Raw genomic sequence first — 25,270 nt, 5'->3', positions numbered from 1 at the left:
ACACATAGAATGGATCTGCTATCCCCGTTTAAATAAGAAAATCTAATTTCAGTAGGCCTCTAAGGGGGCCTAGTCTGGAGTGGGAAAAAACCTCCATGCCATGCGCACATAAATATGTTACGTATAATCGACAACTCGCAACAGAGGGGGGGGGGTTGGGACCCTGGAGGTCGACTGCTGCTATGAAGCGCTTGTCCCCAACAACAACAACAACACAGATCCAACATCATTAAAATAGGAAGAACAAAAAAGAAAACTGCAAAGATGAATCGATGATAACGATAATAGAAATAATACAGACAAAGTGCAAACTAGATAAAAGCCAATAATAATAATAATAACACAGACAAAGTGCAGACTAGATAAAAACCAATTAGTAAAAATTAGTAAAAACTAAACATGGTAACACGATTGTTGCTCAACTAGCCATAATTTTGTTTGTTTTTTTGAAAGTGACAAGTGCAGGTATACTTTTCAAAGTGTCCGGTAGAGAGTTCCGTAGTTGTGGTCCTTTTATTGAAAAGGCAGTCTGGGCAAAAGATGTTCTACGGAATGGAACGCAACAGTGGCCTTTTGACATTGCTCGGGTGGTAGATCTGGTACCACTTTGCAGTCTTGTAATTGCCTTGCAGAGCAATTGGGGAGCAGAGTTATCCAAGCATTTAAAAAACAGTTTGACTGAGTGTAACAAAATAAAATTGGTAAAACTTAAAATATTGTATTTGGTTAAAATTTGGCAATGATGATATCGTATACTCTTCTTGTCTAGAACTTTCAAGGCGCGGTTATAAAGACACTCAATGGTCTTGATTGATGACTGGTGTGCCTGGGACCATGTAGTTAAGCCATAAGATATGTGTTAAAGAATAATTGAATTCATAAAAGTAAAAGCACAGCTGAGAGTTAAGCAGTTTCTTATAATCTTAAAACAGCCGAGGTTTGCCTTCAGGGTTTTACACATTTTCTTAATGTGACTTTTAAAATTCAGCTGATAGTCTATGATTATGCCTAAATATTTGACTTCAGGTACTTGTTCAATGAGCTCCTCATTAATTTTTATATTCAGGTTTGTTTGAGGTAGCTTTTTTATGGAGAAGCAGACAGAGTTAGTCTTCTTAGTGTTCAGGGTTCAACAGGATGATGCCAGCCAAGATGCTATTTTGTCTAATTTAGCATTTAACTTCTCAGCAACTAGAGTACAGGTCTTACCTGATGTATATACCACTGTGTCATAACTGAGTCTCATTTGCATTCTCATTTTGGTTTGTCCTTGGTGTGTTGCTGTAGTCAAAAAATAGTCTTTGCCATCAAGATGAATGTGCCAGTCCTGTATTTTGTTCCACCTGCCACTACATGGTCGGTACCGGACTACACGAACAGTCCACACATGCGCAAAGACTACAATACCTCACTTTATTTACTTGTAATGTATTTATTATATATTTGTTTTGTGTATAAAAATACAACTATACATACAAAAGGAACAATAGCAAGGTGTAGATTTCTGAACAACCCCAATTTAATTCCAACAAGTCAACTTTTCACTTGTATCTCTATATCTTGGTTTTGCCACAGTTGGTTTGTGTGATCATGTAACTTGGTCGTTTGTGACAGCTGCACCCTGCACCGCAGGAAAAAGCTGCTGGGGCAGCTCTGCTACTCTTAACACCACCCATGTTTTCCTTCTTTTTTCATTAATCCCTCATTTCAAGCGTTTGTCATGGAGCCTCAACCGTTTTATTACAAAAAAAGGATGTGTGATAGGAAATGGATTTGGTCAGCCTTTCTTTTTTAGGTGTCTGCAGGTGCTGCCTGGAGATGGGCATGATAATGTATAAAGTATTGCTTCTTTAGCCCTCATGCTACCTCAAGATTGACTATGCACACTTACCCTCAGAGGGACCCGCTCATAAATGTGCCACAGGATAGGATAGGTATTTATTGTCATTGCACAAGTACAACGAAACTTTGTTTACAGCACAAACCCGTTCACATTAGACAAACAGTGTACAGGGTTACAGAACAGGAACGCTGATGGGTCGCCACAAGGCGCCCTGTGAAAGATGGGAAAAAAGGTAAACGCTGGGGAAGGATGAGTAAAAAAACTTGCATCTCGAGACATCTAGCAACAGAGGGGAGGGAGTGGGGGGCCATGGTGGCAGGCCGCAGCTCTCAGGCGCTGCCCATCCTTCCATCACCCCTATGGGATTTGCGTCAAGGGCGTTGGATTGGGGGTGGGGTATGTGTGTGTGGCGTATATTTTTTTGTGGATGCATGTGTGTGTAAGCCTGCAGTGTGTCTCTGTTCCGCAGCCTTGATGTCGTGCAGCCGATAAGTCCAAAGTCAACAACAACAACAGGTGTGTGTCCATGAGAGACAAGAAGGGAGTTTGTTGTGTCTTCGCCGCATAGGTCAGCAATACATATATATATTTTTAGTTACAATGCTTGAAACCTTTTAACAATTTCAAATGTATCTATTGATATAACATTTTTAATATTTATGTTTTTTTCCTATGTTTTTGTTAAAAATAACTGCTTTTTTTGAAAAATGGGAAAATGTCATTTTCAAATTGGAATAGTTGGCGTTGGGTTTCTTTTAGCCTTGAATCGGTCAATAATTCATGACATTGATTTTGATACAGTAGAAATTTTTATTTTTTTATTTTTAAAGTGTGTGTTTATATAGTAGTCAAAGGGTGCCAACGCTTGATTATCCAACTAATCGTTAAGATAATCGTTGACTAATCGACTATCAAAATAATTTTATAAAAGTTTGTGTCAGGTTCAAACACTTATGACATCTATTAAACAAGACAAGAAGCAAGGAATTAAACAGACAGAATTCAATTCGGCTCAATTGAGGAGAAACATCTGGACTGTACTGACAGTCCCACCATGCTCTGACAAAAGATTGTGCGCCTCCTCTTTTATTTGGACTTTCCCTGATTACATGGCAACAGCTGTTTCTAAAGGAAGGGGGTCGTAAACAGCCGCTGCCTTTGGTCACAAAACAGTTCAAAGAAAAGGTGCCTGGAGGGGAGTCAGGGCCTGCTTCCTCTCCGCTTTGTAGATCTCTGGTCAAGACAAAATCTTCCTGTGGATTACAATAGAAGAAAGAAACCGACGCCTTCATGTCGCTTCCCATCCTACACTGTGGAGTTTTACAAGCCTTTTGATTGGTAAGATCAAAGACAGCTTTTGTCTGCTCGCCGGGAACTCATTGAAACACAAAGTTTTGTGATAACTTACATACAATTATTCTGACAGTTTGGACACACCTTTTCCTCATTCAATGTGTTTTTTTAAATTTTCATGACTATTTACATTGTAGATTGTCACTGAAGGCATCAAAACTATGAATGAACACATGTGGAGTTATGTACTTTACAAAAAAAGGTGAAATAACTATGGTATTCTCTCGATGAGCTTCAAGCACACCTGTGAAGTGAAAACCATTTCAGGTGACTACCTCTTGAAGCTCATCAAGAGAATGCCAAGCGTGTGCAAAGCAGTAATCAGAGCAAAGGGTGGCTATTTTGAAGAAACTAGGATATGAAACATGTTTTCAGTTATTTCACCTTTTTTTGTTAAGTACATAACTCCACATGTGTTCATTCATAGTTTTGATGTAACAATCTACAATGTAAATAGTCATGAAAATAAAGAAAACGCATTGAATGAGGAGAAGGTGTGTCCAAACTTTTATAAAATTAGAGCTGCAACTAACAATTATTTAGAAAGTGGATTAGTCAACGATTATTTTAACGATTAGTCGGATAATCAAGCGTACATATTTAATGGCTCTAATTTTTCCATCGACTTCTAAATGCAGCTTAAGTTATTTTAGGCATGTGCTGACTAACAACAAAGATGACTAATTCATAAATATGTATTTTTACTTTAACTGTGCTGCTCATTGAGCTGTTACAAAAATTAAAATGACTATTAAAAAAAAGAAAAAGAAAGGAAAGGCAAATAACTGTTTATGTATATAAAAAAAAAAAAAAACTAGAAGCGATGAAAAGAACAAAACACAAAATCTAACTTCGTCAAAAAGAAATACAGCATTTGTTAATGTGCCGTTTTTTTTAAACAGGATTGCAAATTTATGTAGACAAACTTTACCTGGCTGGTTTGGCTAAAATGATAGTTATTTTTCCACACAACTTCATTTAACACTTGTTAGCTCGCTAGCAAGGCATGAGCTAACACTTTTTTACCGAGGTTTAGATGCATCCCTCCGCCAAATGTCCGACATCATGCCTCCGCTTTAAATGCTCGCGTATCACAGAAGTGCTGCCATAAAAAACAAGGTCCGCTTTGCAAAAATGAGCATGGTATTCATGTTTTTAACACGAATACTTTACATGTTACCACTGGTGATGTTTTTGCAAGTAGTTAATAATAATAATAATAATAATAATAGATTTTATTTGTAAAAAGCACTTTACATTGAGTAAACAACCTCAAAGTGATAGTGTATTAAAAAAATAAAAAGATAATAAAAAATAAATAAAAATAAAAACTACAACAGCCAAATAGCTAAAACTAGTATGCATATATCAACAAAAAAAAGGCTTTTTTAAAAAGAAGGCTTTTTAAGCCTTTTTTAAAAGCATCCACAGTCTGTGGTGCCCTCAGGTGGTCAGGGACAGCGTTCCACAGACTGTTGGGGTGGTTTGGTAGAGTGGCCGTGCCAGCAACTTGAGGGTTCCAGGTTCGATTCCCGCTTCTGCCAACCTAGTCACTGATGTTGTGTCCTTGGGAAAGACACTTTACCCACTTGTGACACCCAAACTGGTTTAAATGTAACTTAGATATTGGGTGTCGCAATGTAAAGCGCTTTGAGTCACCAGAGAAAAGCGCTATATAAATATAATTCACTTCACTTCACTTATGCGGACCTGTTCTGCCCGGAAAATCACGAGTGATGACGTCACGACTATTGTCGACAACTGTAATTGTCGACTAATCATTGCAGCCTTAAGGCGTGCTATGTTATATATTACTGCCTAAGATCATTCCATTTGTATTTCAGCAGTTTAATGACAGTTTAACTCATTAAAGCTCTCATAATTATGCTCATGACACTCACAGACACAATTACACCAAAACTACATTTTCTTGTTTGTCAATTGGCAAGATTACAGTCTGTTAAACAAATAGTAGTTATAATAGGAGTCAAGTTATTAGGAGAAAGTGTTTATACTTTGTTTATATCCTATTCTGACAACATTGCAATCAAAAACACAATGCAAATTTATTAAATACAAACTTTGTGAGGAAATTTCAGACTGCTCACTTTAAAACTGAACAATCATCTCATATATAGAACACATGTAATACCCTTTTTTGGGCCCCAGGGTTTCACAAGGGTTAAGCAATCGAGAGAGAGTTTGAAAAATCTTTAAAAAAAAAAAAGTAGAGCTTCGGACAACTCCTCTGAAAAGCATTATAATGTTAGTAGAGATGTCCGATATTGTCCAACTCTTAATTACCGATTGCGATATCAACCGATACCGATATATATATACAGTCGTGGAATTAACACATTATTATGCCTAATTTTGTTGTGATGCCCCGCTGGATGCATTAAACAATGTAACAAGGTTTTCCAAAATAAATCAACTCAAGTTATGCAAAAAAATCCCAACATGGCACTGCCATAATTATTATTGAAGTCACAAAGTGCATTATTTTTTTTAACATGCCTCAAAACAGCAGCTTGTAATTTGGGACATGCTCTCCCTGAGAGAGCATGAGGAGGTTGAGGTGGGCGGGGTTGAGGTGGTGGGGTAGGGGTTAGCGGGGGATGTATATTGTAGCGTCCCGGAAGAGTTAGTGCTGCAAGGGGTTCTGGGTATTTGTTCTGTTGTGTTTATGTTGTGTTACGGTGCGGATGTTCTCCCGAAATGTGTTTGTCATTCTTGTTTGGTGTGGCGCATATTTGTAACAGTTTTAAAGTTGTTTATACGGTCACCCTCAGTGTGACCTGCATGGCTGTTGACCAAGTATGCATGGCATTTACTAGTGTGTGTGAAAAGCCGTAGATATTATGTGATTGGGCCGGCACGCAAAGGCAGTGCCTTTAAGGTTTATTGGCGCTCTGTACTTCTCCCTACGTCCGTGTACCACTCCGTACAGCGGCGTGTTAAAAAGTCATACATTTTACTTTTTGATACCGATAATTTCAGATATTAAATTTTAAAGCATTTATCGGCCGATAATATCGGCAGCCCGATATTATCGGACATCTCTAAATGTTAGTATGTATTAAATAACAATGTAATCGAGTAATTGTTTACATTTTCTCCGCCCCGTTTAATCGATGAAGGAACTTTTCAGTGTTTCCCATAAACTGCCAAGATACCTGTGGTGGTGGGGGCGTGGTTATGGGCGTGGTTACCATGACATCATCGAGTAATTTGCATAATTTAGTACAATGATATGATTTTCTCTAAAAAGGCTCAAAAAATGTATACTTACTAATTAATAATAACAGTTTTGTTTTAAACGTCCATCCATCCATCCATTTTACAATATAATTACAACACTTTATGTACATATTTATATACAGATTTGAACAATAAGTTATTCACTGAAATATATTTATTAATTGTGGTTCTTACAAAAAATATATATCTTATAAAATATAAAAGCTAAAATGTCTCATAAAGCTCTGCCCCTTTAATTAGTGCATACTAAATAATTTAACTTTAGCCTACTACTACAACCATATTATTTACCAGCAACATAAAGTGAAACAGAGGCAGAGGTGTCCTGCCACAGTCAGTAACAAATAAACAGAAAACAGTAGTGGTGGTAGATAGACACAGAGCTTCATCAAACATCTGATCCACTGAACAAAGCGCTCCAAAAATCTTGAACTTTAGACTGCCATCAGTTTTACTCCCTACACTTAACCATGTGTTTCCTACTGCCTGCAGACTTTGCACCCTTTGTTATATACACATGTTGTGTTTCTAATATAAATACATTTAATAAAGTCAAATACAAATAAGGCAACAAGAGAAGTATCCTGCACTTCTCTTTTGTAAAGTAAATCTGAACAGCCGATATGGGCATCTACATCAACTATATGATTTGCCTGAGAAACTGGAGAGGACACAAAAAATATATATATATATTTAAAAAATATATATATATATTTTTTTTAAATTTGTGGCGGACGTAATTCTTTTGTGGCGGGCCGCCACAAATTAAATGAATGTGTGGGAAACACCGCTTTTAATGGAATACCCATCCCAACTGTTGACTTCTTTCAGTGACACTACAAGTACACACGCTACCACCCAAATAAGGAAAGAATGAAATGGATAAACATCATGAGCTCATATTGGCTATGCACAGTGCCAGTCATGCATGTGTGCATATACGTGTGTGTGTGTATGTGTGTGTGTAACGTTGACGCGTGGGTAGATTCTAGTTCTCTCACAGGAACAGGTTTGGTCAAACCGCACAGAATAAACACACTTTTGTACACAGAAACACACTCGGTGATTGCTTCACGCATTCTTCGGAGCAAGCTGTTCGCTCCCGCCGACTGTCTCCAAACCTGAATCGCCAACTCAAAAATCAAGGGTAAATAAATGGAGCTCAGAGTACCAGTATTTCTTGAATTTCTTTAGATTGTTGTGGCCATGAGTGTCTTTTCAGTGTCTCATCCCTTTCCATTAGTCTGCTTGGTTGCCACACACATTGAAGAAGATAATGAAGTTGAATCTGTCTCTCTTCAACTGCATTATACATCCCCTGGGTTGTTATACATTCCTTTTATCCCTCTCCTCAGTAGACATCCAATTATCTCTCTTTTGCCATTGCCGTTGGTGTGTGCTCTATTGCGTTCTGTCCTACTCTTTGACTGTGCACTGACTTGTCTGAAAATGATTTCTTCGTATATGGTCAAAGGGTGCCAGTTCCTCCATCCTTTTCTTTAAGTGCTCTCTCTCCATCTTCTGCTTGGTTCAGTCATGAGCTATTTTTCATTGTTGATACACCATATTGCCAAAAGTATTTGGCCTCCCATCCAAATGATGAGAATCAGGTGTCCTAATCACTTGGCCCGGCCACAGGTGTATAAAATCAAGCAGATTTGACTGTTTCTACAAACATTTGTGAAAGAATGGGATTTCCAGCGCGGAACTGTCATAGGATGCCACCTGTGCAACAAAATTTCAGACTGCATTGTGCCGAGTGTGAAATTTGGAGGGGGAGGAAATATGGTGTGGGGTTGTTTTTCAGGAGTTGTGCTCGGCCCCTTAGTTCCAGTGAAAATAACTTCGAATGCTCCAGGATACCAAAACATTTTGGACAATCCCATTTGCAATTCCAGTTTGGAGCGGGCCCCTTCCTCTTCCGACATGACTGTGCACCAGTGCACAAAGCAAGGTCCATAAAGACACTGGTGTGGATGAACTTGACTGGCCTGCACAGAGTCCTGACCTGAACCCGATTGAACACCTTTGGGATGAATTAGAACGTAGACCAGGCCTGGGCAATTATTTTGCCTCGGGGGCCAAATTTAGAGAAAAAAGTGTCTGGGGGCCGGTATATCTATTTTTAGGATCACTAATACAAAACCGCACAATAATGTCTGATTGAATGCTAAAACGTTGTGACAGACCACCTTCAAAAAACACAATGGAATTTTTAATTTTTTTACTGAATGAGACACCCATAATGTATATGAAAATAATGTTACAATATTAACTATGACGGATAAAACACTGAATATTGACAACATATAAACGCCACACCCCCTCTTCAACGACATATCTTCCAATCAAGCGAAAACGCAACAAAAATGCAACAAACACAGCAAAATATGAACGCGAAGGGTAAAAAAAACTCACCTACAATCTGATACATCACTAAGCTTTAGAACTTTGTTGTAAAAATCTCCTTCCGCGTGAAGTGAAGTGAAGTGAATTATATTGCTGGACGCTAAGATGGATTGCTAAGTCTCGTCCTGGGACTTAAAACCAGGGGAGACAGGGCCTTCTCTGTGGTCGGCCCTAAACTCTGGAACACTCTGCCCCTCCATGTTCAAACTGCTTCCACAGTGGAGTGTTTTAAGTCTCGTCTTAAGACCCACTTTTATTCTTTGGCTTTCAACACTACGTGAGTTGTGTGGTCTTCTGTCCTCTGTTGTCCTGTGTGTTTTTTTTTAATACATTTTGATGTCTATTTTATTGTTTTAATTGGTTTTACCCTTTAAAATAGTTTTTAATCATATTTATTTTTTATATTGTCTCTGTATTGGTTTTCTATTAATTTATTCTTTGTTTTTATTCAGTCATTGGTGTAGCATAATATTGTTTTTAATATTGTTTTTAACATGGCTGTGCAGCACTTTGGAAACATTCTTGTTGTGTAAATGTGCTATATAAATAAAGTGGATTGGATTGGATATTTATATAGCGCTTTTCTCTAGTGACTCAAAGCGCTTTTACACAGTGAAACCCAATACCTAAGTTACATTTAAACCAGTGTGGGTGGCACTGGGAGCAGGCGGGTAAAGTGTCTTGCCCAAGGACACAACGGCAGTGACTAGGATGGCGGAGGCGGGGATCGGACCTGGAACCCTCAAGTTGCGGGCACGGCCACTCTACCAACCGAGCTATACCGCTGTCCCTGACACCCGCATTTCAGGCTGGCGTCTGTGGAAACGCTCCCCCGCCCAGACCGCTTGGTGCCTCGTCTGAGCTGCTGTGACTTAGATTACCATAGTAACTAATTAGATTACCATAGTAACTAGTATATCATGCAAAAGCACAGATTCCAACCATTGAAATACTTTGTATTAGAGATGTCCGATAATATCGGTCTGCCGATATTGTCGGCCGATAAATGCGTTAAAATGTAATATCGGAAATTATCGGTATCGTTTTTTTTATTATCAGTATCGTTTTTTTTTTGTTTTTTTTTAAATTAAATCCACATAAACACAAGATACACTTACAATTAGTGCACCAACCCAAAAAACCTCCCTCCCCCATTTACACTCATTCACACTCATTCACACAAAAGGGTTGTTTCTTTCTGTTATTAATATTCTGGTTCCTACATTATATATCAATATATATCAATACAGTCTGCAAGGGATACAGTCCGTAAGCACACATGATTGTGCGTGCTGCTGGTCCACTAATAATACTAACCTTTAACAGTTAGTTTTACAAATTTTCATTAATTACTAGTTTCTATGTAACTGTTTTTATATTGTTTTACTTTCTTTTTTATTCAACAAAATGTTTTTAATTTATTTATCTTATTTTATTTGATTCTTTTTTTAAAAAAAGTACCTTATCTTCACCATACCTGGTTGTCCAAATTAGGCATAATAATGTGTTAATTCCACGACTGTATATATCGGTTGATATCGGTATCGGTAATTAAAGACATCACTGCACATCATAATAGCAGCTAAACTTTCCATCTTAAAGATCTATACAAATGATTTGGGAATGTCCGGCGGGCCAGATTGAAGAGCTTAACGGGCCGCATTTGGCCCCCGGGCCTTAATTTGCCCGGGTCTGACGTAGACTGTAAGCCAGGCCTTCTCGACCAACATCAGTGTGTGACCTCACCGATGCGCTTTTGGAAGAATGGTGGAAAATTCCTATAAACACACTCCGCAACCTTGTGGACAGCCTTCCCAGATGAGTTGAAGCTGTAATAGCTGCAAAAAGGTGGACCCACATCATATTGAACCCTATGGGTCAGGAATGGGATGGCACTTCAAGTTCATATGTGAGTCAAGGCAGGTGGCCAAATACTGTTGGCAATATTGTGTACAAACAGGCCGAGTAAATCCGACAAGGACAGGAAGAGAAATACCTTCCTGATGACGTATTTACTCTTAGTTGTGTAATGTCTGTTTCTTGCTCGTGTCTGTCAGACTGTATATATCAAAATAAACCTCATGTTCCTTTCTCACTCTTGAGATTTAGCTCATTTGCTGGCTGGATTTTATAGCCTTCATTATTCTCTTTGCGTCATGCTTTATTATAAGGGGTGACACATTTCATTTGGAAACAACACTTGGCCATATTGCACTTTCAATAATAATTCAAGCATGGTAATTACACAGCTGTAACCGTCATTTTAAATAGGAGCGAGCAGCGATTAGGCAGTTTTTGGCTCACACTGAAGAATAAAAGTTTGTTTCCTGTATACAGATATTCTTATTCAAATAAAGTACAAAACCCAAAACCAGTGAAATTGTCATGTAGTGTAAATGGTAAATAAAAACAGAATACAATGATTTGCAAATCCTTTTCAACTTATATTCAATTGAATAGACTGCAAAGACAAGATATTTCATGTTCACACTGAGAAACACATTTTTTTTTGCAACTAATCATTAACTTAGAATTTAATGGCAGCAACACATTGCAAAAAAGTTGTCACAAGGGCATTTTTACCACTGTGTTACATGGCCTTTCCTTTTAACAACACTCAGTAAACGTTTGGGAACTGAGGAGACACATTTTTATTAAATTTCAGGTGGAATTCTTTCCACTTCTTGCTTGATGTACAGCTTAAAGGCCTACTGAAAGCCACTACTACCGACCACGCAGTCTGATAGTTTATATATCAATGATGAAATCTTAACATTGAAACACATGCCAATACGGCCGGGTTAACTTATAAAGTGCAATTTTAAAATTCCCGCCACACTTCCGGTTGAAAAACTCCTTTGGATATGATTTATGCGCGTGACGTCACAGAATCCACGGAAGTGGTTGTACCCCGTCGAACCCGATACAGAAACCTCTTGCTTTCTTCGACAAAATTCCACAGTATTCTGGACATCTGTGTTGGTGAATCTTTTGCAATTTGTTTAATGAACAATGGAGGCTGCAAAGAAGAACGTTGTAGGTGGGATCGATCGGTGTATTAGCGGCTAAGTACAATACTTACAGCAACACAACAAGGACTACTTACTACGCCTAGCCGATGCTTGCCGCCAAACCCACGGATGAAGTCCTTCGTCGCGCCGTTGATCGCTGGAACGCAGGTGAGCACGGCTGTTGATGGGAAGATGAGGGCTGGCTGGCGTAGGTGGAGCGCTAATGTTTTTATCATAGTTCTGTGAGGTTTCAGGCACAACACCGGTTGCTAAGTTGCTAAATTAGCCTTAGCGTCGTTAGCAACAGCATTGTTAAGCCTTACCAGGCTGAGAATTTTTAACCGTGTAGTTACATGTACATGGTTTAATAGTATTGTTGATCTTCTGTCTATCCTTCCAGTCAGGGATTTATTTATTTTGTTTCTATCTTCATTTGAGAACGATGCTATCACGTTAGCTCAGTAGCTAAGTGTGTCTCCGATGTATTGTCGTGGAGATAAAAGTCACTTTAAATGTCCATTTCGCGTGCTCGACTCTCATTTTCAAGAGGATATAGTATCCGAGGTGGTTTAAAATACAAATCCGTGATCCACAATAGAAAAAGGAGAGTGTGGAATCCAATGAGCCAGCTTGTACCTAAGTTACGGTCAGAGCGAAAAAAGATACGTCCATCACTGCCTCTCTATTCATTCACTGTAACGTTCCTCATCTACGAATCTTTCATCCTCGCTCAAATTAATGGGGTAATCGTCGCTTTGTCGCTCCGAATCTCTCTCGCTCCATTGTAAACAAAGGAAAATTGTGAGGAATATTACCTCCTGTGACGTCACGCTACTTCCGGTACAGGCAAGGCTTTTTTTTATCAGCGAGCAAAAGTTGCGAACTTTATCGTTGATTTTCTCTACTAAATTCTTTCAGCAAAAATATGACAATATCGCGAAATGATCAAGTATGACACATAGAATGGATCTGCTATTCCCGTTTAGATCAAAAAAATTCATTTCAGTAGGCCTTTAAGTTGTTCAACAGTCCGGGGGTCTCCGTTGTGGTATTTTAGGCGTCATAATGCACCACACATTTTCAATGGGAGACAGGTCTGGGGCCGTATTTATCAAGCGTCTTAGAGTGCCATTTTACACTTAAGTCCTGAGAATTTGCGAAATTTAGTCCTACTCTCAAACTTAAGAATAAAATCTATATATCAACTTTCTTAAGTCTAAGAATCACTCCTACTCTCCACGATATTTAAGAGACCTTCAGAGGTGTCTTAAGTGGTTAGGAGTTGCCAGCAGGGGATGGCACTGAGGCGAGAGAGACGTGCGCGAACGTTCAGGGAGCGGGACGATGTCCTGGCTTTGTTTGATGACGAGCAGCTGATCAAACGGTATCGTTTAGACAGAGCGGGTATTATTTTTGTCACAGATTTAATAATTTTCGATACCTTGTTGATTTCTGCATGTGGCTGCAGTGGGCTAGTATATATAGAGCCACCCACACCAGTTTCAAATTAGTTGCCTAATTAATGAATTGGAAAGAAAATGTTATGAGAGTAGCGTATGTGTGTGTGTGGCCCTTTAATAGGTGACAGCATGTGAGGTGAGTGACGTCAGTGAGTGTGTGGGCGAGAGAAGAGAGGGAGCGGTAGCGTGAGTGCGGGCGGGGACTAGTTTGTTTTGTATTATTTTGTAGTTTATTGTCAAAATATACACTCCCATTGTCCACTTAAATATTTCTAAGATATTTCTTTATTCTTAGACAACGGATTCCCTTCTGTGATTGGTCATTTCTATGGACACCGAAATGACGTCACCTAAAATTCCGTTTACGGCACATAGTAATGTCGTAATTCAGCTCTGAGTGTGACACTTAAGATTCAGTCCTACACTTCGCTGAAAGTGTGAGTAAGACGCTTGATAACTAACTTTTAAGTGCAGCTTTCAGCGAATAATTTATTTACTCTTAAGTCAACTCTTAGCAGACTTATTAGGAGTAATTCTAAGAAGCTTGATAAATACGGCCCTTGGACTACAGGCAGGCCAGTCTAGTACCCGCACTTTTTTTACTACAAAGCCACGCTGTTGTAACACGTGCAGAATGTGGCTTGGCATTGTCTTGCTGAAATAAGCAGGGGCGTCATGAAAAAGACGTTGCTTGGATGGCAACATATGTTGCTCCAAAACCTGTATGTACCTTTTCAGCATTAACGTCACAGATATGTAAGTTACCCATGCCTTGGGCACTAATACCACCCGCATACCATCACACATGCTGGCTTTTGAACTTTGCGCCTATAACAGTCCGGATGGTTCTTTTCCTCTTTGGTCCGGAGGACACGACGTCCACAGTTTCCAAAAACAGTTGGAAATGTGGACTCGTCAGACCACAGAACACTTTTCCACTTTGCATCAGTCTATCTTAGATGAGTTCTGGCCCAGCAAAGCTGGCGGCGTTTCTGGGTGTTGTTGATAAAATGGTAAAATGGGTTGTACTTGTATAGCGCTTTTCTACATTTTTTAAGGAACTCAAAGCGCTTTGACACTATTTCCACATTCACCCATTCACAAACACTAAAATGGATTTCGCTTTGCATAGTACAGTTTTAACTTGCACTTACAGATGTAGTGATTACCTGCAGTTACTAACAGTGGTTTTCTGAAGTGTTCCTAAGCCCATGTGGTGATATCCTTTACACACTGATGTTAGTTTTTGATGCAGTACAGCCTGAGGGATCAAAGGTCTGTAATACGTGCAGTGACGTCTCCGGATTCTCTAAACTTTTTGATCATATTACGGACCGTATATGATGAAATCCCTAAATTCCTTGCAATAGCTGGTTGAGAAATGTTGTTCTTAAACTGTTGGACAATTTGCTCACGCGTTTGGTGACAAAGTGGTGACCCTCGCCCCATCCTTGTTTGTGAATGACTGAGCATTTCACTGAAGCTGCTTTTATACCCAATCATGGCACCCACCTGTTCCCAATTAGCCCGTTCACCCGTGGGACGTTCCAAATAAGTGTTTGATGAGCATTCCTCAACTTTCTCAGTCTTTTTTGCCACTTGTGCCAGCTTTTTTGAAACCTGTTGCAGGCACCAATTTCCAAATGAGCTAATATTTGCAAAAAATAACAAAGTTTACCAGTTCGAACGTTAAATATCTTGTCTTTGCAGTCTATTCAATTGAATATAGGCTGAAAAGGTTTTGCAAATCATTGTATTCTGTTTTTATTTACCATTTACACAACGTGACAACTTCACTGCTTTTGGGGTTTGTACATCCAGCCCTGTGTTGTTGTTGCTTGTGCGCCAATGCTTGAGTCACAAATGTATTACCTAGGTAGGCGGTGTAGCTGATGGCTGCTTTTTTAGTGTCTTTGCCTTGTTCAGCAGATTGCACTTGATGGGTAATGGAGTCTATAAACTGCACCCTAAAAAATAAACCCTCAAGGTGGAAACAGTCTTTTTTCAAAGACTGACTCACACCAGCTCGTTGTTTGCCCGCCTGCTATTAAAACACGGTAAGATTTCAGCACCCTCATTATTGGGAAAGAAAAAAAACTGTCACAATGCACTAATTTCACTAAGTGGAGGCTGTTCTGTCTCATAATCCTTCCCCATTTCATGAGTCACTAGCTCCCCTCCCCCTCCTGTCATTTTCATCACTGCCACAGTCCACAAATGGACACCTGGCTGCCTTTTTAGGGATTGAGCCATAATAACACCAAATAAAGCTGTTAGGTTTGTGTAAGGAAAGTTCAGCATGGAAACCGGGGACTGATTTACTGCATCAGGGGAGAGTATGTCCTCATAACCGGGGAATATTGTTAAGATATTAGTGGTCACTCCATGGGCTGAAGTGTTGATACATTTCAGTGCGGGTGAGTCACATGGGAGGCCATCAAGTTCAGGAAGATTTATGTGCTTTCAGCCCAAATCCCAGCAAGCTTCTGCATTACAATTGTGCAAATAAGATTTGTACTTCCCCTTCCTCCTCGCTTTCTCTTTCAATCAGCCTCGGTGTAAAGACATGGCAAACGTGGCCGCCAGTTCTGCATTCCAGCGGCTCATTTAGCCATGGTTCTTTAGTTTACCCGTGTAACCCCGCATCTTACTTTCGCCCGATTAACTCAATGTGTCTGCGCCAAGGTGTTGTTTAATTTTCGCTCTCTAATTACACGTGTCTTAGAACTGGCTGTGCAAGTAAACAGTTTAGCCAACGCTGTCGGAAACGCTCGATTCACCTGCAAGAAAATAGGTACGCCTCTCGCACGTGGACCTTTTTTGGTGAGCTCCGATTGCTTGTCTTTTTACAGTACATCCAGAAAGTATTCACAGCGCTTCACTTTTTCCATATTTGTCCTCAAAATTCTACAGACCATGCTCAATAATGACAGGTTTTGTTATTTTAACTTTTGCAAATGTTTTAAAAAATTAATAAAAAATTAAAACTCACATAAGTATTTACAGCCTTTGCTCAATACTTTGTTGATGCACCTTTGGCAGCAATTACAGCGTCAAATCTTTTTTAATACGATGCCACACTGCAAAAACTGAAATCTAAGTAAGATTGAATATCTCAAATAAGGGTGATATTTGCTTATTTTCTGTCTGATAAGATAATTCTTCTCACTAAGCAGATTTTATGTTAGAGTGTTTTACTTGTTTTAAGGGTTTTGGTCCTAAATGATCTCAGTAAGATATTACAGCTTGTTGCTGAGATTTGATGACCTATATTGAGTAAAACATGCTTGAAACTAGAATATCAACTGTTGCAAAGCTGTGTCATCAACACTCACAAGTATAAAACTACTTTTTTAAAGGCCTACTGAAATGAATTTTTTAAATTTAAACGGGAATAGCAGATCCATTCTATGTGTCATACTTGATCATTTCGCGATATTGCCATATTTTTGCTGAAAGGATTTAGTAGAGAAAATCGACGATAAAGTTCGCAACTTTTGCTCGCTAATAAAAAAAGCCTTGCCTGTACCGGAAGTACCGTGACGTCACAGAGGTAATATTCCTCACAATTTTCCTTTGTTTACAATGGAGCGAGAGAGATTCGGACCGAGAAAGCGACGATTACCCCATTAATTTGAGCGAGGATGAAAGATTCGTAGATGAGGAACGTTAGAGTGAAGGATTAGAGAGGCAGTGATGGACGTATCTTTTTTCGCTCTGACCGTAACTTAGGTACAAGCTGGCTCATTGGATTCCACACTCTCTACTTTTTCTATTGTGGATCACGCATTTGTATTTTAAACCACCTCAGATACTATATCCTCTTGAAAATGAGAGTCGAGCACGCGAAATCGACATTTAAAGTGACTTTTATCCCCACGACAATACATCGGTGACACACTTAGCTACTGAGCTAACGTGATAGCATCGTTCTCAAATGAAGATAGAAACAAAATAAATAAACCCCTGACTGGAAGGATAGACAGAAGATCAACAATACTATTAAACCATGTACATGTAACTACACGGTTAAAAATTCTCAGCCTGGTAAGGCTTAACAATGCTGTTGCTAACGACGCTAAGGCTAATTTAGCAACTTAGCAACCGGTGTTGTGCCTGAAACCTCACAGAACTATGATAAAAACATTAGCGCTCCACCTACGCCAGCCAGCCCTCATCTTCCCATCAACAGCCGTGCTCACCTGCGTTCCAGCGATCGACGGCGCGACGAAGGACTTCATCCGTGGGTTTGGCGGCAAGCATCGGCTAGGCGTAGCAAGTAGTCCTGGTTGTGTTGCTGTAAGTATTGTACTTAGCCGCTAATACACCGATCGATCACACCTACAACGTTCTTCTTTGCAGCCTCCATTGTTCATTAAACAAATTGCAAAAGATTCACCAACACAGATGTCCAGAATACTGTGGAATTTTGTCGAAGAAAACAAGAGGTTTTTGTATCGGGTTCGACAGGGTCCAACCACTTCCGTGGATTCTGTGACGTCACGCGCATAAATCATATCCAAAGGAGTTTTTCAACCGGAAGTGTGGCGGGAATTTTAAAATTGCACTTTATAAGTTAACCCGGCCGTATTGGCATGTGTTGCAATGTTAAGATTTCATCATTGATATATAAACTATCAGACTGCGTGGTCGGTAGTAGTGGATTTCAGTAGGCCTTTAAAGTAATTATTTCTTAATTCAAGCATGAAAAAAGAAATCATGATTTTGACACAATTGTGTCTCATAATTAAAACAGATGACAGCCAAATGGACTTTGCTGTTTTATTTTCAATGAAACAATAGAAAACACGTACTCATATCGTAGTACAGTTGGCACAGTACAGTAAACTGACAGTTAATATTTAATTCATGTGACATTTCTAACAATTTTGAGCAGAAATGGATCATGCACATTCAGATCAATTCTTCAAAATTACTGTATATATGCGCACTAATTGACTGAAAGAGCACGCACTTGGCGCGATGATGTCATGTTGTCGATGGAAAAATGCATTTTTAGACAATATGATTTGCCGGAGCGGCTAGGAGACCCCGAGAGTAACAAGCGGTTGCCTTGTTGCCTTTCCATTAAGAACAATAAATTAGTTTTTAGTATAAGTTTGTTGGTTTCAAGAAATGCATATAATTTTGTCAAGATAATGGCACTAGCATTTACTTTATTTAAGAATATTTTCAACATATTGAGCAAAAAGGTCTCTTTTTTTTTTTTTTCTACCAAGAAAAGTGCACTTGTTATTAGTGAGAATATGCTTATTTTAAGGTATTTTTGGGTTCATTGTGGTTAGCTAATTTTACTTGTTTTGGAAAGTCTTGACAAGCCAATTTTTCTTGTTCTATTGGCAGATAATTTTTAGAGATGTCCGATAATATCGGTCTGCCGATATTATCGGCCGATAAATGCGTTAAAATGTAATATCGGAAATTATCGGTATCGTTTTTTTTAATTATCAGTATCGTTTTTTATTTTTTTTTATTTTTATTTTTTTAAATTAAATCCACATTAAAAAACACAAGATACACTTACAATTAGTACACCAACCCAAAAAACCTCCCTCCCCCATTTACACTCATTCACACTCATTCACACAAAAGGGTTGTTTCTTTCTGTTATTAATATTCTGGTTCCTACATTATTTATCAATATAAATCAATACAGTCTGCAAGGGAAACAGTCCGTAAGCACACATGATTGTGCGTGCTGCTGGTCCACTAATAATACTAACCTTTAACAGTTAATTTTACAAATTTTCATTAATTACTAGTTTCTATGTAACTGTTTTTATATTGTTTTACTTTCTTTTTTATTCAAGAAAATGTTTTTAATTTATTTATCTTATTTTATTTTATTCTTTTTTTTAAAAAGTACCTTATCTTCACCATACCTGGTTGTCCAAATTAGGCATAATAATGTGTTAATTCCACGACTGTATATATCGGTTGATATCGGTATCGGTTGATACCGGTATCGGTAATTAAAGAGTTGGACAATATCGGCATATCGGATATCGGCAAAAAGCCATTATCGGACATCCCTAATAATTTTGCTTAGTTCAAATAAAATACCCCTCATTTTTGTATTTGTTTTTCTTGTTTTTGAACACTGACTTTTTGCAGTGCACAAGTTAAGTTAAAGTTAAGTTAAAATACCAATGAGTGTCACACACACACACTAGGTGTGGTGAAATTCGCCCTCTGCATTCGACCCATCCCCTTGTTCACCCCCTGAGAGGTGAGGGGAGCAGTGAGCAGCAGCGGTGGCCCCGCCTGGGAATCACTTTTGGTGATTTAACCCCCAATTCCAAGGGTTGGAATTGGGGGTTAAATCACCAAAGGTTGGCAAAAACTCAAGGATACAAAATTGATTTGTGTTTAATGACTATATACAACTGCCCTCCAAAAGTATTGGAACATTGAGGCCAATTCCTTTATTTTTGTTGTGGACTGAAAACATTTGAGTTTGACATCTCCTTTTGTGATGCTTTCACCGCAGCCTCTTTCAGTTGTTGTTTGTTTTGGAGGGTTACTCCCTTCAGTCTCCTCTTTAGCAGGTAAAATGGGTTTAAGTCTGGGGACTGACTTGGCCAGTCTAAAACCTTTCACTTCTTGCCCCTGATCAACTCCTTTCTTGTTTTGGGTCGTTATCTTGCTCCATGATAAAGGATCTCCCAATCAGCATCTTTCTTTAAATTAGCAGACAAAATGTTTCTGTAGACTTCAGAGTTCAGTTTGCAGCTGCTATCATGTGTTACATCATCAATGAAGATAATGTCTGAGAAGAAGCCATGCATGACTTTACCTACGTCGTGTTTCACAGATGAGCTTGTATGTTTGGGATCATGAGCAGATCCTTTATTTCTCCAAACTTTCGCCTTTCCATCACTTTGAAATAAGTTAATATTTGTCTCATCAGTCCATAAAACTTTTCCCCAGAATTTTTGAGGCTCATCTCTGTACCTTTTGGCAAATTCCAGCCTGGCCTTCCTATTCTTCTTGCTAATGGGTGGTTTGTACCTTCTGGTGTAGCCTCTGTACTTCTGTTCGTGAAGTCTTCCGCGAACATTAGACTGTGATACCTTCAATCCTGCCCTCTGGAGGTCGTTGCTGATGTCACTGACAGTTGTTCTTTATAGCTCTCACAATGTTTCTGTCATCAACTCCTCATGTTTTCCTTGTTCTACCTGTTCCACGTCTGTTGCTTAGTACACCAGTGGTTTCTTTCTTCTTCAGGACATTCCAAATGGTCGTACTGGCTATGTTTGTGCAATGGCTCTGATTGATTGTCCATCTTCTCTCATATTCACAATTTCTTCTTTTTCACCCATAGACTCTGCTTTTCATGTTGGTTCCACCTCTAAATTCAGTCTGCACAGGCAAAACCTATCCTACTTCATCTGAAACTGAACTCAGACATTCCGTGCTATTTATTGTTTGAATAATCAATGTCATTGGGAGACACCTGGGCAGCAAAACACCTGTCAGTCACATGTTCCAATACTTTTACTCTCATGAAAAATGGGTAGGTTCAAACAAAAGGTGCTATCTTCTAAGTTCTGTATCAGATCCAGATGCAAATACCTGGAAATAAAAGCTGAAATGTTGATCTCTTGTCCCATATTAATTTTTTTATGTCAAACCCAAATGTTTTCAGTCTACAAGAAAAATAAACAAATTGGACTCACTGTTCCAATACTTTTGGAGGGCACTGTATATTCTGGAGAGCCTGTGACATAATGTGGGTGTGGCTGCATACATGGACTGTGCTCTGCAACGTGTGAATTGGATAAGCGGCATCATCAAAATGGAATCCAGTGGGTTATATTAACTCTTGTGCCTACATAAATGGAAATCAACAATGCTGACAATTTTTTGAGCATGTGTTTGTTCTTACAATTGTGTTTTTGTCCAGGTAGAGGTGACACCTCTTCAGATGTGGGAACATGTTGGCTATGGACCAAGGAGTGGTGGAGGAATGGCTTTCAGAATATAAGGTACTGTATGCCATGTTTGAGTCTGAGTTTATTTGGAACATGCATGCATACATTATGATACATCACAATTTCCAGTTTCTCTATTCAACATGTTCGAAAAGGAGTAGAAGAAGTAGAGCTTATTTAATCCTACCCATTTTCCTTTACATAGCAGTTGCTAAAGCTTGTATTCACTTCCTGTTCTCAATGTATTCACAATATACTCCATAAGTAATAACAATAAAAATAAATAAATAATAATTGGTGAAGTAAGTTATATTTCATATGGTGAGATGAGTAAGATTATCTAGAAAATGAATGGATGGATGGAATAAATTCAGAATGTTTATCTTCTTTGTAAACACTTTAAGTTTGAAGAGTTTCTTGAAGTGGATCATATTAGTACATTGTTTGATTTCTTTGCTTTATACATTCCATAATTTAATTCCACATACTGATATACCGTATTTCCTTGAATTAGCGCCGGGGCGCTAATTAATTTAAAACCTCTTCTCACTCCGGCGCTTACCAAAGGCATGCGGTAAATTTAAGCATGCGCTAATTAATTTAAAACCCTCTTCTCACTCCGGCGCTTACCAAAGGCATGCGGTAAATTTAGTGTGATGTAAATTTGAGTGTGATGTAAGGATACCATCATGAAAAGCACATTTAATTAAAAAAACGTTATTATGGTCTTACCTTTACTTATAAATGAAGTCCATGTGCCGCTCCTTCTGAACAAAAGCATCGATAACTTGTTTATAGAAGTCTTCCTTATCTTTCTTCAGTTTTAAAAGTCTCTCTGTCTCGATGGAGATCTTCCTTTTAATTATTACCTCCTGCTTCGATTGAAAGTCCAGTTTAGAAAACTGTTTATCACTTCTTCTGCAGCCGAGTAGTCGCAAGAATGATCACTAGCGCCCTCTACCACCATGAGGCGGGAGTCATTTAATGACTCATATTTGACACACGCAGCTATATTCATAAAACATTTTTTCAAAACAAAGCGCTTTGAAAGACGCAACTCCAACAACAAAAAGTCAGCTCTCCACCACTACAAACTAACACAATATTAATAATAAGAATTGCAATTATATAATAACACAATATTGATATTGTTTATTTAAAGCGTATTTTACAATTTTTTTTTCATAAATTAAGCATTTCAAGCATGTAAATAACAATACTACAGTATTATTGGCCACGAGATGAGACTGACAATTGTGTTTAGAAGGTAAACTGAGCAGTTCCCTCCTTACTGTTCTTTTTAGCATATTCAATAGCTTGGACCTTAAATCCTACTGAATAGCTCTTTATCTTCTTCCCTTAATGCGATTTTAAATTATTGAAATTAACCTCATCCATTTTGGAAAATGATGCCTTGAAAGGTGAAGTGTCACTCGTGACGTGACGAGTTTGACCCGGCGATAAAACGAGGCATATGCTAATTATTCTGCTAAACAAGTTTGACCCGGCAGTAAGTCTAAGCATGCGCTAATTATTTTGCGAAGCGAGTTTGACCCGGCGGTAAAACGAGGCATGCGGATAACATATACCCGACGGCAATTCAAGGAAATACGGTACTGAAGGTCTTAAGTGTTGTACGTGCGTACAAATGTTTTAAATAACAGTTTTCTCTTAAGATTATATTCCTCCTCTTTTGTTGAGAAGAATTGTCGTACATTCGTGGGTAGCAGATTGTAGTTTGCTTTGTGCATAATTTTAGCTGTTTGCAAATTCACTATGTCGTGGAATTTCAGTATTTCAGTATGTGCCAATTAGTGCTATGTTGACACAAATATATCCCCAAATACAGTACAGGCCAAAAGTTTGGACACACCTTCTCCTCATTCAATGTGTTTTCTTTGTCATGACTATTTACATTGTAGATTGTCACTGAAGGCATCAAAACTATGAATGAACACATGTGGAGTTATGTATTTAACAAAAAATGGTGAAATACGATGACCGGGGACGCCGTGGCGCGGTTGGGAGAGTGGCCGTCATACTTGCCAACCCTCCCGTTTTTACCGGGAGACTCCTGATATTCAGCGCCTCTCCCGACAACCTCCCGGCAGAAATTTTCTCCCGACAAACTCCCGGTATTCAGCCGGAGCTGGAGGCCACGCCCCCTCCAGCTCAGTGCGGACCTGAGTGGGGACATCCTGTTCTTACGTCCGCTTTCCCACAATATAAACAGCTTGCCTGCCCAATGACGTCATAACTGTAGAATGATCGAGGGCGAGTTCTTGGTTTCTTATGTGGGTTTATTGTTAGGCAGTTTCATTAACATCCTCCCAGCGCGGTAACAACACACAACAACAGCAGTCACGTTTAGTCTACCGTAAAGCAGTTCGTCTGCCGTAAACAGCAATGTTGTGACACTCTTAAACAGGACAATACTGCCATCTACTGGATAGCCTCCAGAACACTGACATTCAAGTATTTCTTTTATTTATATGTATAATAACATATATATATATATGTATATATATGTATGTGTGTATATATGTATATATATATATATATATATATATATATATATATATATATATATATATATATATATATATATATATATATATATATATAGCTAGAATTCACTGAAAGTCAAGTATTTCATATGTATGTGTGTGTGTGTGTGTGTATGTATATGTATGTATATATATGTATGTATGTATGTATATATATGTATATATATATGTATGAAATACTTGAGTTGGTGAATTCTAGCTTAAATATATTCCCCTCTTAACCACACCCCCACCTCCCGATATCGGAGGTCTCAAGGTTGGCAAGTATGGTGGCCTTGCCAGCAACCTGAGGGTTCCTGGTTCAATCCCCACCTTCTACCAACCTAGTCACGTTCGTTGTGTCCTTGAGCAAGACACTTCACCCTTGCTCCTGATGGGGCGTGGTTAGTTAGGGCCTTGCATGGCAGCTCCCGCCATCAGTGTGTGTGTGAATGGGTGAATGTGGAAATAGTGTCAAAGCGCTTTGAGTACCTTGAAGGTACTCAAGTATAACCCATTTACCAATTACATATATAACTGAAAACATGTGTTGTGTTCTAGTTTCTTCAAAATAGCCACCCTTTGCTCTGATTACCGTATTTTTCGGATTATAAATTGCTCCGGAGTATAAGTCGCACCGGCCGAAAATGCATAATAAAGAAGGAAAAAAACATATACCGTATTTCCTTGAATAGCAGCAGGGGCGCTAATTAATTTAAAACCTCCTGTCACGCTGGCGTTTACCGGAAACCGGCGGGATGGCCGTGCATGCGGTAATTATTTTAAAACCTCTTCTCACTCCGGCGTTTACCAAAAGGAATCCGGTAAATTTAGGCGTGCGCTTTGAGTGTGATGTAAGCATACCATCATGAAAAGCACATTTAATAAAAAAAACGTTATTATGGTCTTACCTGTACTTATAAATGGAGTCCATTTGCAGCTCCTTCTGACCAAAAGCATCGATAATTTGTTTATAGAAGTCTTCCTTATTTTCTTTCTTCAGTTTTAAAAGTCTCTCTGTCTCGATGGAGATATTCCTTTAATTATTACCTCCTGCTTCGATTGAAAGTCCAGTTTAGAAAACGGTTTTATTTTAGATACAGGTATGTAATCCTCCATGTTAAAAGTTCAGGCAGAGGCTACGTGTGTTCACTTCTTCTGCAGTACCGGAAGTCGCAAGAAGGATCACTAGCGCGGCAGCGCCCTCTACCACCAGGAGGCGGGAGTCATTTAATGACTCATACAGTATTTAACACACGCAGCTACGGTATATAAATAAAACATAGCTGCTTACTGTTCTTTAGCATACTGTACCGGTATTCAATAGCTTGGACCTTAAATCCTACTGAATAGCTCTTTATCTTTTTTCCTTTGTGCGATTGCAAACTACTGAAAGCAGCTTCCTCCATTTTGAAAATGAGGACAGGTAAAG

General features: G+C 38.8%; 1 protein-coding gene across 4 annotated transcripts in view; it reads left to right on the top strand.

Annotated features, from left to right (window-relative positions):
* LOC133635950 (hyccin-like) overlaps positions 1–25,270 on the top strand; it is a 95,074-nt gene that overhangs the window by 14,754 nt on the left and 55,050 nt on the right. For 3 of the 4 annotated variants that reach the window (XM_062029448.1, XM_062029451.1, XM_062029450.1), the window contains exon 2: positions 21,265–21,346. In XM_062029448.1, the coding sequence (XP_061885432.1) occupies positions 21,296–21,346 (51 nt within the window). In that variant the 5' untranslated portion in view covers positions 21,265–21,295. Of the gene's footprint in view, positions 1–15,266; positions 15,395–21,264; positions 21,347–25,270 lie in introns of all 4 variants that reach the window. The other variant, XM_062029449.1, reaches the window with a different exon arrangement.

This window comes from Entelurus aequoreus, linkage group LG20, assembly GCF_033978785.1.
Source record: "Entelurus aequoreus isolate RoL-2023_Sb linkage group LG20, RoL_Eaeq_v1.1, whole genome shotgun sequence".
NCBI classification, from domain to species: domain Eukaryota; kingdom Metazoa; phylum Chordata; class Actinopteri; order Syngnathiformes; family Syngnathidae; genus Entelurus; species Entelurus aequoreus.
This window is presented reverse-complemented; position numbering and strand designations above follow the sequence as displayed.